The 15,716-nt window shown below is 43.8% G+C and overlaps 1 protein-coding gene across 3 annotated transcripts in view; it reads left to right on the plus strand.

Moving 5' to 3' along the window:
* Positions 1 to 15,716, plus strand: part of igsf21a (immunoglobin superfamily, member 21a) — a 300,524-nt gene that overhangs the window by 254,674 nt on the left and 30,134 nt on the right. For all 3 annotated transcript variants that reach the window (XM_061833614.1, XM_061833616.1, XM_061833615.1), the window contains exon 5: positions 421 to 536. In XM_061833614.1, coding sequence (XP_061689598.1) covers positions 421 to 536 — 116 coding nt within the window. The remainder of the gene's footprint in view (positions 1 to 420; positions 537 to 15,716) is intronic.

Below are 15,716 nucleotides of genomic sequence, written 5' to 3' on the forward strand. Positions count from 1 at the left end.
GGCATTGCAAGCGTTCAATAGTTTTTATTTACAATTGAAATGTTATGTATCCCCAAAACGTCTTCATTGACATCAAAGCCTTGTACGAAACCCTAAAATATTTTTTTTTTATTTCAACGGTTAGTGATTATGGCCTGGGGTTAGCGTTCCGAACCTGGGTTTGATTTTCAAAATAGAATTTCCAATCAGTTTCATGGTTTCAAAATCGGGCAAAATGTCAGGTTTGGTTTCAAGACAGGATTGGGCTTTTTCAATTTTGGGTTTTAAATCAGGGCAACCATATTTTAGCATTAACTGGAAAATGATCAATTTAAAGAAAGCTGTGTTGTTGTTTTTTTTTTTTTTATTTTTTTTTGCCACATTATATATTATTTCCCTTGACTGACGGCTCTGCTTGTGTTTTGTGTCCCCCCCCGTCAGCCCCTCCCAACAACATCTCTGTAGTGGCCGAGAACACGCCGGCGCCGTTCAGTCGATACCAAGCCCAGAACTTCACACTGGTCTGCACCGCCAAGGGTGGAAAACCCGCACCGTCTGTGAGTTGGGGAACTCATTTTTTTTTTTTCATTTAAACAAGAAAGGCATACATACACTGACAAGACTGCAGAAAATTCATAAATTTTTTAGGTTATTGTGCGCAATTTTCTGGAAAATTGCAAAAACTTTTGTTGAGTAGGTTAGAGGCAAGGATTTGAGTCCCATCCATCCATTTTCTTTGACGCTTATCCTCACGAGGGTCGCAGGGAGTGCCGGAGCTTATCCCAGCTGTCAATGGACAAGAGGCGGGGTACACCCTGATCTGATCGCCAGCCAATCGCAGGGCACATAGAGACAGACAACAGCCACACTCACAATCACACCTTGGGGCAATTTAGAGTGTCCAATTGATGTTGCATGTTTTTGATATGTGGGAGAAAACCGGAGTGCCCGGAGGAAACCCAACACATGCACGGGGGAGAACATGCAAACTCCACACAGGCGGGTTCGGGATCAAACCTGAGATCTAAGAACTGTGAGGCCAACGCTTCACCAGCTGAGCCACCATGCCTCAGACTTGAGTTTTCAGTGAAAATTTAACGTTAAGGTTTCAAGGCAGGCTTTTAAAATACTAAATTCAAAATCGGGCTTAATCTTTCACATTAGGCTGAGGATGCAGAGTTGGGGTTCCAGTTCCAGATTAGGGTTTGGGCTGCAGATGTGGGTTTAAAGTCAGCGTTCAGGTTTTGAAGCCAGCGTCACGATTAGGGTTTCAAATTAGGGGTTCAGGAGGAGGTTTCAGTTCCAAATTAAATTGTTGCTGATCATATGCACTTGGAAATAATAATAAGAATCATCATCATCATCATACATGATTGCTCCCGTGTGTACACGAGCCAGTCCTCCGCAGTGAGGCTGTCCCGGGAGCTCGAGGCCCCCCATCCCCATTCCCACCCCCACTCCGGCTGAGTCATTAATCATTGCCCACACACGCGCATGCTAATGGCCTCCCAGCCACGGCACTCGCATCTCCGGCGATGAGAAGCCAGCGACAAGTGAACGCAAGGTGAATGTGATTTCCTTCTCTCTGGGGGGGGGGTTTATGGGGGGGCGGGGGGGTTGCAGGTACAGGTGCTCAACATCCAGACGCCTTTTAAAGTGGCACCATCGATTGTGATGGACTTAGCCAAGTTAAAAACAAACAAACAAAAAAATGAAATCAGAGATTTGTTGTCTGTCTTTCAGCGTAAACAATATTTCAGCTATTATTGCTTGAACTTTCAAAGTTTATTTTTCTCAGGAAAAAAAAAATGATATTGAGGGCAGTCTGGAATATAAGGGCAAAGTTTTAAAGGTTATATCAGAATATTTTTTTAAATAATTTTGCTACGGCGCACCTTTAAACCAATCCAGCGATGCTTCGAAATCGGAGTTGAATTTGTCCCGCGGTCACACTCGTATCAAATCATCTTTCTGCTTTGAAGTGAATCAATCTGCCTTTTATCCGTTCTCGCTTGCCCAAAACAGCCGACATAAATGTTGAAATGTGCTTTTTTTTTTTTTTGGCTTTTTTTTTTTTTAAATCAGGGAAAATGTCAAACTATAGTACTGTACTAAAACATATAGTATCATATAGTAAAAAGAAAACAGTTTGTGCGTCACAATGAATTCACTGCGAGCCCTTCCGGTGTGGACCTAACCACCAGGGGCAGTGTAATACAGAGATGCAGACACCAACAAAGAAGAGTTTCACTCCACTACTGCAAGTGACAAGTAAACGAAAGTAATATTTGTCTAGTAATTTCACAAAAGCTATTGTGATAGTGTCTGTCTAGATGTGTTGCTCCACAGGTGGTTTTCAAACTTTTGTTCCTTCAAGCATTATAATAACTAACAGATACTGTTGATTCTATATATTTCCCCCGTCTTTGGATTTTCCAATTATGTTGTCGCATAAGCTCTTGGACTTTAAATGAAACTACTGTGGATGTTGTAAATAGACACCATATAAATCTCTTGACAGTAAACATCCACTGGCGATTCTTCTTCTTTTCCTTTCGGCTTGTCCTGTTTGGGGTCGCCACAGCGTGTCATCTTTTTCCATCTCAGCCTACCTCGTGCATCTTCCTCTCTAACACCCGCTGTCCTCATGTCCATCCATCTACCTTCTCTTTGGTCTTCCTCTCCCTCTTTTTCCTGCCAGCTCCATCCTCGGCACCCTTCTACCAACGTACTCACTCTCTCGCCTCTGAACATGTCCAAACCATCAAAGTCTGCTCTCTCGAACCTTGTCCCCAAAATATCCGACTTTGGCTGTGCCTCTAATGAGCTCATTTCCAATCCTATCCAACCTGCTCACTCCGAGCGAGAACCTCAACATCTTCATTTCTGCCACCTCCAGTTCCGCTTCTTGTTGTCTCTTCTCTAATCCGTACATCATGGCCGGCCTCGCCGCTGTTTTATAAACGTTGCCCTTCATCCTTTCAAATCTTCTCATCTCAAAGTAGAAACCTGTTGATTTTGAGCAATACAAAATTGAACTAGTTTTCCTTCTATCCATCCATTTTCTTTGCCGCTTGTCCTCACGAGTGCTGGAGCCTATCCCAGCTGTCAACGGGCAGGAGGCAGGGTACACCCTGAACTGGTCGCCAAGCAATCGCAGGGCACATAGAGACAAACAATCACACCTAGGAGTAAATATATCAAGACAGAGAGAGACTAATTTAGAAATATCTAAAATAATAATACATTCCTACTGTAGTGACAGAAGCACAACATTGTATGAGGACTTGGATGTCCGTCCAGTCCACTGTATTGATAATGCACAAATTTACCACCAGCATTTGTGCATAAAGGAGAAAATAACCTTGAAATATACCTCACATACTCTCTGTTAGGCCCCCACAATTTTTTTTCATTCCAGATTTGTATTCTTTAATTTTTTTTCCTTTTTAATTTTTTTTTTTTTTTTTTTTTGGGCAGAACCAAACCTCCCAAATTTTAGTGGTGCTTATTTATGATTTATGAGTTAAAAAAAAAAAAAACCCCAACATATTCCTTTTCATCCATTCATTTTCTTAGCCGCTTATCCTCACGCTGCGCTGCCGAATAACACTGTGCAAATACTTTCTTACATGCCTTGTATTTCTATTAGTTCCGGACCACTGCTGCACTGTAGAGCCAGATAATAGGCACTACGTTTGGATATAAGCATCCATCCATCAATTTTCTTTTCCGGTTATCCTCACAAGGGTCGTGGGGAGTGCTGGAGCCTATCCCAGTTGTCAACGGGCAAGAGCTGGGGTACACCCTGAACTGGTTGCCAGCCAATCACAGGGCACATCGAAAGAAACAGTCGCACTCACAATCACACCTTGGGGCAATTTAGAATGTCAAATTAATGTTGCATGTTTTTGGGATGTGGGAGGAAACCGGCGTGCCCGGAGAAAACCCACCCAGGCACGGGGGAGAACATGCAAACTTCACACAGGCGGCGACGGGGTCAAACCTTGGTCCTCAGAACTGTGAGGCCAACACTTTACCAGCTAATCCACCGTGCCCCGCCACAATTCCACATTTTTGTGAAAATAGATCCCAATGAAATAAAGGAGACATTTTATACATCTTTTTTTCATTCAAATATCCATCCATTTTATTTGCCGCTTATCCTCACGAGGGCCGCAGGGAGTGCTGGAGCCTATCTCAGCTGTCAATGGGCAGGAGACGGGGTATACCCTGAACTGGTCGCCAGCCAATCGCAGGGCACATGGAGATAAACAGCCACACTCACAATCACACCTTGGGGCAATTTAGAGTGTGCAATTAATGTTGCATGTTTTTGGGATGTGGGAGGAAACTGGAGAAAACCCACACAGGCGGGGCTGCGATCGAACCCGGGTCCTCAGAACTGTGAAGCCAACGCTTTACCAGGTGCACCACGGTGCCGCCATTTTTCCTTCTATGTATTTATTTTTTTTCCTAATCCAAGCAGAGTCACTGCGGTTGTTTGTGAGTAGCAGTAATGTGCAGAAGTCGAAGTTTTTTTTCCCAGATATCCAGCGCCAGACTCAGACTTGCCACGGAAATAACGACACACTGTCACCGTTTTCCCGCTTTTCCAAGCGTTTGTGCTATCAGGGTAACGTTTCAAGTGTGTGCGCACGCCCACACGCGTGTTTGGGAGGATAATAAAGCGTGTGCGCCGCGACTCTGCAAAAGTCATCCACCTTCATGTCGTGTTTTTGTCACGGAGCTAATCAGCCAAACGTGTTGTGCGCCTCAGTGGATGTAACACGCACACAATCCCACAAAAACCGCAAAGAAAAGTTTAATCAGTCAGTACAAGTGAACACCTGTGTATGAAGGACTCGGCGCTCTCACAGTAGGAAATGAAAGCCTACAAGTGTGTGTGTAGATGTGTGTGTGTGTGTGTGTGTGTGCGGGCGGGCATTTTAATCTTTCGTTGACATCTTAACAACAACTCTACAACTCGTCTCACCCACGTTTGCAGCGGAACGATGCTTGAAGTCAAGTACTTTTTAATGAAGGAAAAGTGAAACTTTTCAACTTTGTCTGTGCTGTTTCAGACATAATGATATTTATTCAAAAGTGTTATTAGAATGCGATTGATGAATTTAGCGATTCCGATTCCAGCATCGATAGCGCTTATCAATTCGATTCCCATGTGGTGAGGGAAGGCAATAACGCAAATGGTCTTTTTTCCCCCCTTAATTTAACTTGACGTCTTATAAGGAATAGTTCTCATCTGTAATGTATTTTTACGGAAGAAAAAAAAATATCCGCCAATTTCTCAGTCTATAAAAGTGTAATGCACTTTTTGTGTAACTTGAAAGATATCAAAGTGTTTCGGAAATTGTCCGGTCCAGACCCAACTGGTTCACAGGGAATATTTGAGTTTTTAAGTTCAACTGATACAACAACTTTAAATACTGAGACTTTCATCTGTTCTCCTTCCATTCATATATTCTTTCACTGAATAAATTTCCCAATATATGACACTTTTGTACAGAGCTCCTCAAGGGACATTGGGGGAGAAAAAACAAACCTAACTTGTTTCTCATTATAATGAGAAACTTTCTCATTGTAATGAATAACTAGTCCATTGCATGCGTGCATGTATAAAAGACCCTTTTTCATTTCAGTTTGCATTTCTACGCAACAACGACAATGCAGGAGTTAGTTTGGTTGTATTTTCATCTGGGACTTAATGATAAAGACATTGCTGCTTTACCAGCAATTCGTCACCATTATGTTGTGTCTGAGAGACATTTAAAGATAATTTTGAAGTCTTTGATGTCAATCATTTTTAGCCGAGCAAGCGGAAAGGAAGCCTATACTGCTATGGTTGTGTGATAAAAGTTTACAATTATGCTCACCTTATCTTCTTTGAGTTCATGGATAACACTGTGAGGTATATTCCTTGTTTTTGAGGAAAGAGAACAAGTACTCTTCTCTTGCCTTTCTCTCAGCTGACATGCGCAAAGGAAGTTGTAGTTTACAGCTGCCTGAACGCAGGAAGCTACGGAGCAGGAAGCTGCCGCTAGCCAGCGGGTAAATAAGCTATGACCCGTAGGTAGACATTTCTCTACACTTACTCATTGCAATGAGAAACTTACACATTGCAATGAGAAACAAGTTAGTTTTTTTTTCCAATGTCGTTTTAGGGGCTCTGTACTTTTGCTACTAACATTTGGGAGTATTTATTGCTGCGTTTTCTCTTCAACTCCATCCAAAACAACCGTAATTTCCGGCCTAGAGAGCTGTGCCACGGTTGTGTCAGAAGAATTTAAGGTGGAGGTGGGACTGCATCAGGGATCCGCCCTGAGCCCCTTCCTGTTTGCGGTCATAATGGCTCGGCTGACAGATATAAAAACACACTTTTTAGGAACTGCCACCATCAAACGTCAAAAGTGCCATTGCCAATGGCTGAGTTCTGCTCAAACTTTATTTTTTTTATCTGTTTTTTTTTCTTCTTCGCTGCATCGTCCAAATACAGTAATGCACTTTAAGCACCCACTCAAAGCACTTCTTTATTTTTTCTAAAAGGAATACATAAGCGGAGCTGTCAGCCAAGCTAACATGCAATTCCTCGGAACTAAATTACTGCGAATTGGTTTTTAAAGAAATTTGTCCTATTGTGTACTTATAAATAATCACAACAAAACAGCAAATCCTTATATAGTTGCAAGTCACGAATGACAAATTTACCGATTTGCCTTTTTTGCACGTGTAGCCTAACCCCAGCTATTCCCTTCAAAATGTGCTTATCCCCTCTCTAAATACGTCATACAGTAAATTATTTTCAAGTAGTATATTGCAATTAAGTCACGGTCAATGAGGAGTACTTGCACTTTCAGCACATTTTTATTCTTGATTTAAAAAAAAATCTATAAGCTATTTATTTAAGGGTAATAATTTAAAGGTAATGTTAAAAAAAAAAAGTAGTTTGAAAAGTTGCTTTTTTTTTTTTTTTTTGCATAATTTTGGACCATACAGTAATTCGTAGTATATTTAATGTTTAAACTAATCTTATTAGCTGTCTTAAATGTCAGGGCTTGGTCACCTTCCTTTCATATCGGGAGGTTTACTTTAATAATTTGATGCAAATAAAATGTAATTTACCAATCCTTGCTTTTTTTTTTTTTTTGGGGGGGGGTGTGCCATCCTTGAATATGATCGACTTGGTAATATAAAATAATGCGTCGCTCATTAAGCAGCAGAATGCGTTGCACTAATTTACCTAAAAATGTCGTTTCGGGGTTGATCATCAGATTTTTATGGATCTTAAACCGTTTTAATACTCCAGACACGGCAGAAGCGGTTTGATAGCCAGCGTTACATTATTGTGCCTGTCAGAGAGCATTCAGGGGCAGTCGTAAATCACAAATAAACATGGCGGCCTCGACGTGATCTCATGATAGAGAGAAATTTTTATGTTGTTGTTTTTAGTTTTGTTTCACGGGGCGGGGGGAAAAAAAATCCCATTGTGGTTTGTCGTAATGAGTGAGCCGAGTCGCCTCCCCCCCATGCAAATGATGCCTTGTTGCTAGGTGAACGCTCATCTCGTAATTACAGAAGCCTTTGAGTCATTTTAACGAAGCCGCGTTTTGAAGTGCGCATTAGTATTTCCTGTTGGTGCATCCTTTACGCACGACGGTGCCGCTCGGGTCACGTTGACTTTTCCGAAATGTTTTTGCACACCGACCGCCTGGCGGCTGTACTAATGTCACTCCCCACCGCGATTAAAAAAAAAAAAAAAAAAACATTGCGACGGCATTACCAGGGAGCGCTCATTTTGCTGTTTGAATCAGAAGCAGGCCGCACGTGTCCGTATTTCAAGACGCGTTGCCATGACGATGATGACAGTGTCGGCACTAATGGGCTCTCAGTGCCGCTCGTTTGCGCATTTTCGGCACAAAAGCCTGTCCTCGTCGGCGAGAGAAAAAAAGAGGGTGCCCGATAATGACACTTGATAATACGAAGGAAAGCTGACGAAGTTGTGCCGGCGAGTCTTTTCGCCAACTTCATTCTCATTGAATCTCAAAGCCGCCGTTCGGGAGTATCCGAGCGTCCGGTCTTGCTTTTCAGAAATCCCGCAGGGGATGATGGTGGTCTCACCATGAGTTTCTCTCCTATTATTCCCGTAACAGCCACTGCTGCAGTGATATCCGTCCATCAATTTTCTTAACCGCTTATCCTCACAAGGGTCACGGGAGGGCTGGAGCCTATCCCAGCTGTCAACGGGCAGGAGGCGGGGTACACCCTGAACTGGTTGCCAGCCAATCGCAGGGCACATAGCGACAAAAGGTCGCATTCACAATCACACTTAGGAGTGATTTAGAGTGTTCAGGTAATATTTCATATTTTTGGGATGTGGGAGGAAACCGGTGTCATCCATTATCTATCACTTTTCCGGGTCGGGTCACGAGGAAAGTAACTTCAGAAAGGATACCCAGACTTCCCTTTCCCCAGCCACTTCTTCCGGCTCTTCCGGAGGGATCCCGAGGCGTTCCCAAGCCAGCCGGGAGACACAGTCTCTCCAGCGTGTCCTGGGTCGTCCTCGGGGTCTCTTTCCGGTGGGACATGCCCGGAACACCTCACCAGGGAGGCGTCCGGGAGGCATCTGGATCAGTTGCCCCAGCCACATCATCTGGCTCCTCTCAATGCGGAGGAGCAGCGGCTCCAGACTGAGCCCCTCCTGGATGACCGAGCTTCTCACCCTATCTTTAAGGGAGAACCCGGACACCCTGCGGAGGAAACTCATTTCGGAGAGCCCGGAGAAAACCCACGCAGGCACAGGGAGAACATGCAAACTCCACACAGGTAGAGTCCGGAATTGAACCCGGAACCTCAGAACTGTGAGGCCAATGCTTTCCAGCTGCCCCACCGTGCCGCCACAATGATATTCTTTTACTTTTAAATTTATTTACCAGGCTAAAACTAATCACTGGAGTTATGTAAAGAAATTATATAGTCTCTAGATATGTATCACAGCTGACAAAGCAAATTCTTTTTGATTTTGCAGAATTCTTTGTCTGCCAGTGACGCTGCATCCCACTAGAGTTGGCAATTCCTGGTATGTGCCACGTATGCAACCACACCCTAACTCCGGGACCATTCGGAACCAAAACAAAAGCAATCTGGATGAGGCCGACCTTAAGCAAACAAGAACAAATTTCTTCTTGTTGTCTCTGGCGTTGCCATCCAGTGTAAGTAAGGACAAACGACACAGGCCAATTGTCGATTTTCATGTCTGGTAAAAATGGACGGCACGGCACAAATGGCCCTCGGGCCGTAGTTTGCACACCACTGATTTGAAGGAGATGAAGGTGGCTCCAAGCTTTCCATGTGTGGACCACTACTGTGCAGATGCCGGTGTACATCCAACCGCCAGGCGAAAGTCTCCTCGGGACAACTTCCTCAGCTTCCCTCCTGATCATCATGCATCACATTATTGGCCCTCTTTTCAATCAAAGCACGTTTTTTGTTTTTGTTTTTTTTTTTCGCCGAGAATGCGCGGATAAGCACCACTGAAGTTGCGGCTGCCGTGCGTACAAAAGAAAGACAAACTCATCCCCTGACTGCCGGCGTTTTGAGAGGCGTTCCTTCTGCGGTAAAATAATTATCATGCAAGGCGACGCGCTCCGAGACGCTGCAGAAAATACAGCTGAAGCCGTCGCTGCTACGAGTAAAAAAAGGGAGGCAAACTCACGGCGTTGCCGCCGTCGTCCCCTGACGACGACTCTTTTGAGAGGCGCGTCTTCCGAGAATTTTCACATCGGCCGACTGTTACGTACAAGCACAAACGGTTGAACGTGTTCGCACGGACCTGCTGATAGCGGCCTCATTTCAGAGCAAAACAAGACGATAGTGGATGTCGATAACAATGGAGACGATAAACACGATAGACCGCACAGCGGCCCAGCTGGCGAAAGAGATTCTGCCTCTCAGTGGGACTTTTCAACAACAATGAAAAGGAATATCCTTCCAAGAAGCATCCGTCATTTTATTAACATCAGCAACGGTCATATTCAGCCAGTTTGGACGTCACCGCTGCTCTCGTTCAAGGAAAAAAAAAATTGGAGATGGCGTCATCGTTCCAGTAAATCTCAAGCCGTAACCTTCAAGTACAGGTTATGCTAGCAAAAATGGAGCAATTTCCCACAAAAGTTCAAGCTAGTTGAACCGAGTCATTACAGTGCTACCTTGAGGAATGAGTGACCCGAATATTGACTTTTTTCACATGGATTTCCAAGAGCAAACTTGACAGTCTGTCGGGGTGGGGTGGGGGGGGGGGGGGTCATGCCACTGCCTTGCGCGTGCACTTGCACCTCATTGTTGCTAATTATGCCGTGTATTTAAAGGTCCGCTGACACGTACGGCATGATATTTAGTATCTTTTCAATTAAAACAAAAGGCCGCAGGTGTGACGGTCTGAGCGCTCCTCCGTGCTGAAAAGTCTCCCTGGGATTAATGCTGCGAACGTGGCTGATGCTTACTGGGGAAATCCCCCGCTCTCATTCCTCCTCCTCCTCCTTCTACATAGAGGGAGCTAACATACGTTATATCCTAACCCGAACCTAACCTTATAACAAAAGTTGATAAAAAAAAAAAAAGATATACACGTTCGCTGTGTTCGTCTTTCTGAGACGTCCATAGCGTGATGTGTGAATTTGGACTAACATCCCCTTTGTTCGAACCAGCAAAATGCGACAAGGCAGTTGTACTGTGTTTCTGACAATTTAATCTCACACACATCAACACAACGCAAACACGATAAAATAGCTGACGCAAAATAGGCGTTCAAGAACAGAGTAGTTGAGCCAAAACGGTGAACAGCCACCAATGTTGAACGAGCGTTCCCGAACATGCAAATGTTCGTCCCAGCGGGTATTGCAAGATAGCGAAAGTTCCAGCCGGTCCAAAAACAAAAGGCAGCAAGCGTCCGTGGAGTTAGTGTTCCAAGCAGCGTAGTTTCCCAGAGCAGCGATGAGGTCATAAGAAGAAGCCTCCTTGTCAGTCTTTCTCGTCCTTATATAGGCACTCCTCAAAACATCTCACACACATATAACAATCGCGAACATGAACACTCGGCGACAAGTTGTCGAATGGCACACGTTGAAGCATGGTGGGGACATTTCCATGCACGTTAATCACAAGAAGACTTTTTAGCACCGGGAGCGCTCAGACCGTCAAGCCGGAAAACCATCCATTTTTTTCACCACATGTCATAACGTTGTCGTATATGGATTTTTGTATCTCCCGCCATGAAAATCCTCTCGAGGCTCTCGTTTTGGAGAAGAAGCAGAAAGTGACGTTTTTTCCAGACATCCACACTGGCAGGTTCGTGTGTTTATGCCAGTTTTACCGGCGGGAAAGTAGCTGATTTTTCCTGCGTGTTAGCCAAAATGCTGTCTTGTTGTGTTGCTGGATATTGCTCCAACACTTGGGAGGATGGATTCACTCTTCACACGTTTCTAAAAGACCCGGTTCGTCGTGAAAAATGGATTGCACAGGTGCAAAGGACGAGAACTTCCAAATGAGGGGGTTCCAAATGATAAGTAGGTGTGCGGAGAGCTATTAAAAAAGAAATAATAGTTGGGGGGGGGGGCATAATCCTCTCAGAAGTAACAAAATATCCACATCATAATAACTTAATAAAGTACATAAGTCAGGGGTGCTAAATGTGTCGTCGCTCACACAAAGCTGCCGGGGCAATGAACAACGCTGTGGAGGTGGATCCGGTGGGGAAGGTGGTTTTGCCATGTGCAGGAGGAGGAAAAAGCTCTCCCCCCCACCGGCCAGTTACTTCGCCCGGCATGGGTCCTCCTGAGTGCACTCTATACTGTCAGGGAGTCTGTTGTTAGTTAGTAGTGCTCCGCATATCATCTAAACATTGCTGGAAACGATAGTGTAATATTGCCTCGGTCACTTCACTCGATTGTGAGATGTTCTCTTCTTCCGTGTCAGAAGGGGCGTCAGAAAAATCCGAAAATCTCTGTTGTTCGTCTCCAGTAGCAGGTGGCACACCGTCTTTACCAGTGTAACGTCTGCTGATGACATAGCAGGCAACATGGCTGCCACTGGGATGTGGAGTGAGACTTCCGCACACATGCGCTCTTCACTCGTTTTTTTTTTTTTCGTATAAACATTGAAGTGAATAATATATGTCATTTTCATAACAATATCAATTTTACAATGTTTGTAGGGATGTCGGGAGACCTTTAAGCCTCATACGTCGTGTCACTAGTTGCCGGGTCGTGTGTGAGTTTTGCGTGAGTACTCGGGCTTCGTCTTAGTATTTGTGCCTAGTTACTACGTCCCAGCGCTACTGTGCCACCTTAGTCAAATCAAATCTCTACTTCTTGGTGTAGTTTGCCTGTTTTTGTGGGTTTTATAGGTTTTTTTTTTTTAGTCAGTCACACAGTTTCAAACGGGCTTTTTTTTTTTTTTTTTTTTTTTTTTTTAAAAAGGCTTCAGGCTGTTAGCGTAGATGATATTAGCGCCGTACCAAAGTATCCTTGCCCATCCTTTCCCACCGCGGCAGGTAGTGTTGTTGTGTTGTTATCTACAATTTGCTATTTTCAGCCACGATTTAATGAGACTTGTCTGGTTGTTTGGAGCTTTTTTTTTAGGGGGGATGGGGGGGTGGTTGTTTTTCTCGTGACAAATTGCACGCTGAATGTCGGAAAAATCACACGAGGGGCACAGCGATGTGCCCGTGTCACTGTAGGGAAATGTAATGTTTATTTTTTGACACATATCACAGTGAGCGACATCCTCTGGCAGCTTCATAATCACTTGAGGAAAATTAATCAGTGTTTTCGCGCTCCCATTTGAAGACACTTCAGTGTTTTTTTTTTTGTTTTGTTTTGTTTTTTTTTGTTTCGTCGCCGTTACCGACGCCTGTCAAACTGAGCCACGTGTTTGGAAAATTACAGTTTCGCAACTCGATGGAATAAACAATAAAACGGTAATAAAAGTGAACAGGTCATTACATGGGCTTGGAATGGTGTCAATATTTAAAAACCCAGTATGGCGCTGGCTGCCTCATTTTCTCTGGAACATTAGGTCCGCCCCGCTAGCCGTCTGTTAGATTGCCCACTTCTCGAGCTACCTGTGGTGGTTTTTTTTTTTCAAGTGGACTAAATTGCCAGTTTACTACAGTGTGTGTCCATTAAGCATACTCGCAAGATGTTTTCCTTTATAAACGGGAGTCTCGACGTCAAGTTGGGCATTACTCGCGACAGTGGATTCTATTGTTGTCCCGAAACGGGGCCACCTACTGGTTTAGTTGCTGTCAGCGCAAGTGCAACTGACTGCAGCGGACCTTCGGAACCTGGCTTTGAATAACTTTCATGAAATGTTGACAATTTTATGACCGATCCTCTGAAAGCTGAGTGACTCTCACTCGAGAATTCCGCTTTTGACATTTAGGTCAGCCCAAAACGCGACGCATTCACATTCCCCAAAGATAAACTAAAAACACTCTCATGGCGATGTATGTTATTTTTTTTTTGCGGTGTGCACGAGCAATATTTTCGTCTGCGCGTGATCTCCGCGTAAATTTAAAAGAACAGAAAAAAGAACTACAGGGCAACAACAAAAGAAAGTCGACCACCTCCGGTGCAAAGCTGTCAATCTATCTTTTTCCGTCCTGTGAACTAGCAAGAAAGAGTATTTTGGGACAGCTTTGAGAAATGTTACTCAAAAATGAAAGCTCTCACCCTCCATTTGTTTCGAATTCCCATTGGAAGTAACTCTTATGGACTAAATGCAGCAATTTATCAAAGTTTTTCCGAGTCACTGCGACATTGATACAACTTAACCGGCCCGACATTACTCTTCGTTACATTTTGGGAGAGAACAGCTCTTCATTAAAAGACCACATAAGCTTCCTTCATGCTGTTTCTTGACCTGCCCAATTGAATTTTGTTTTAAAACATGAAATAAGGACAATTACAAATGTCATATTGAACCTAACACATTTTCATAGGAAGATATTCCTATGTGGATCTCACAACTCGACCGTTTACTGTAAATTATGCTCCAAAACTGACAAGAGGAGGACTGAAACCCAAACCTATAACATGAGTAATTTGATTCAACGTAAGGTTACTAATCTGATATCACTCTATAATATTGTGCTTTAAAAAAACAAAATATATCAACATAATGATATGGAGAACAGTTTGTGATTCTTGAGGCACGGTGGATCAGCTGGAAAGCGTTGGCCTCACAGTTCTGGGGTCCGGGATTCGATCCCGGGTCCGCCTGAGTTTGCATGTTCTCCCCGTGCACGCGTGGGTTTTCTCCAGGGATCCGGTTTCCTCCCACATCCCAAAAACATGCAACCTTTATTGGAGACTCTAAATTGCCCCAAGGTGTGATTGTGAGTGCGACTGTTTGTCTCGATGTGCCCTGGATTGGCTGGCAACCAGTTCAGGCGGGTGTACCCCGCCTCCTGCCTGTTCACGCCACCAGCACTCCCCCGACCCTTGTGAGGATAAGCAGTTGAGAAAATGGATGGATGGACGTCCTTCTTGATTCATGCATTCCGGTTTCCTGTTGGTGTTCGCACATCGCCCACCGCGGATAATATTATCATACAAAATGGAGAAGACTTTTGCAATCACTCTGACTCAGTAAACTGCAGTAATAAGCCTGTTAATTTTTATCATTTTTCCATCTACACGTTGGAGCGCCATTTGTTTTCAGATATGCAGTGATTAAAGCTGTGAGCTATAAATATCAGTTTGTGTCTGTGAACAACATTTGAGTGAAATAAAACACATTTTGCAATTGCAAAAGATGTTATGGCATGAAGAGTCGGTATTTGGCATCGGAATGCACGCAAATGTAAGATCAGTACCCAATCTGAAAGAAAGTTTAGTGTATCCCAAGTCTCTATTATCCGCAGATAGGTGCAGTATATGCACCTAAGTAACTTTCTTGAGGCCACTAACTGCACTTGGCACCTTAAGGGTCACTACCTTGAGTGTGAAAACAACAATAACGAGTGCAAACAAATATAAATAAAGCCCGACTTTTAAGGACTTGACGCCAATGATGTGCTTCCATTTACATAAGGGGGTAGAGTGTACAGTCCCCGGATTCAAGTCCAAACTCACTTTGTGGCGAATGAGTCTTCTTTAATATGACAACTAATTGCTCCCCTTCCCCGAATAGTCGTCGATGTAGTTCAGCATTCAGATCCACGTGAAGCCTGGCTATGTTAAGTCTGTTTGCGCAAGAGAAGTGATGAATTTTTAGACAACACCACGTTTTGTTTTGTTTTCATCAACTCGGAGGTGAGGTCGCGTTGGCGGCAACAAAAGCGACGTCATTGGCTTGCGAGCCGGGTGGTGCATGCGCCAGCTCAAGTCGCTCGCTCGATAATTTTCCGCTCGTTTGGTGTCTGTGCCTATGTTTCCACGGATACCAACAAACCCGTTATTATATTGCACATCAGCGTATGTGTGAATTGACATCACTTGATTCGAGCGTATTTTGCGTTTGAATGCACTGTGCTATTAATACCGGCGGCTATGCAAGGAACTTTAACATCTTGTCTGTTTGTCTGGGAGGAGACATGTTGAAAAACTTTTTAAGTGCAGATTGTGTCATTAAATAACTACTGTACCCCTTTTTCTCTAAAAAATAATTGTGTAAGTCAGCCCTTTTGTCTTTATTTCACTAAAATGGGACATTATAATATA

This window comes from Syngnathoides biaculeatus, chromosome 10, assembly GCF_019802595.1.
Source record: "Syngnathoides biaculeatus isolate LvHL_M chromosome 10, ASM1980259v1, whole genome shotgun sequence".
Taxonomy (NCBI): domain Eukaryota; kingdom Metazoa; phylum Chordata; class Actinopteri; order Syngnathiformes; family Syngnathidae; genus Syngnathoides; species Syngnathoides biaculeatus.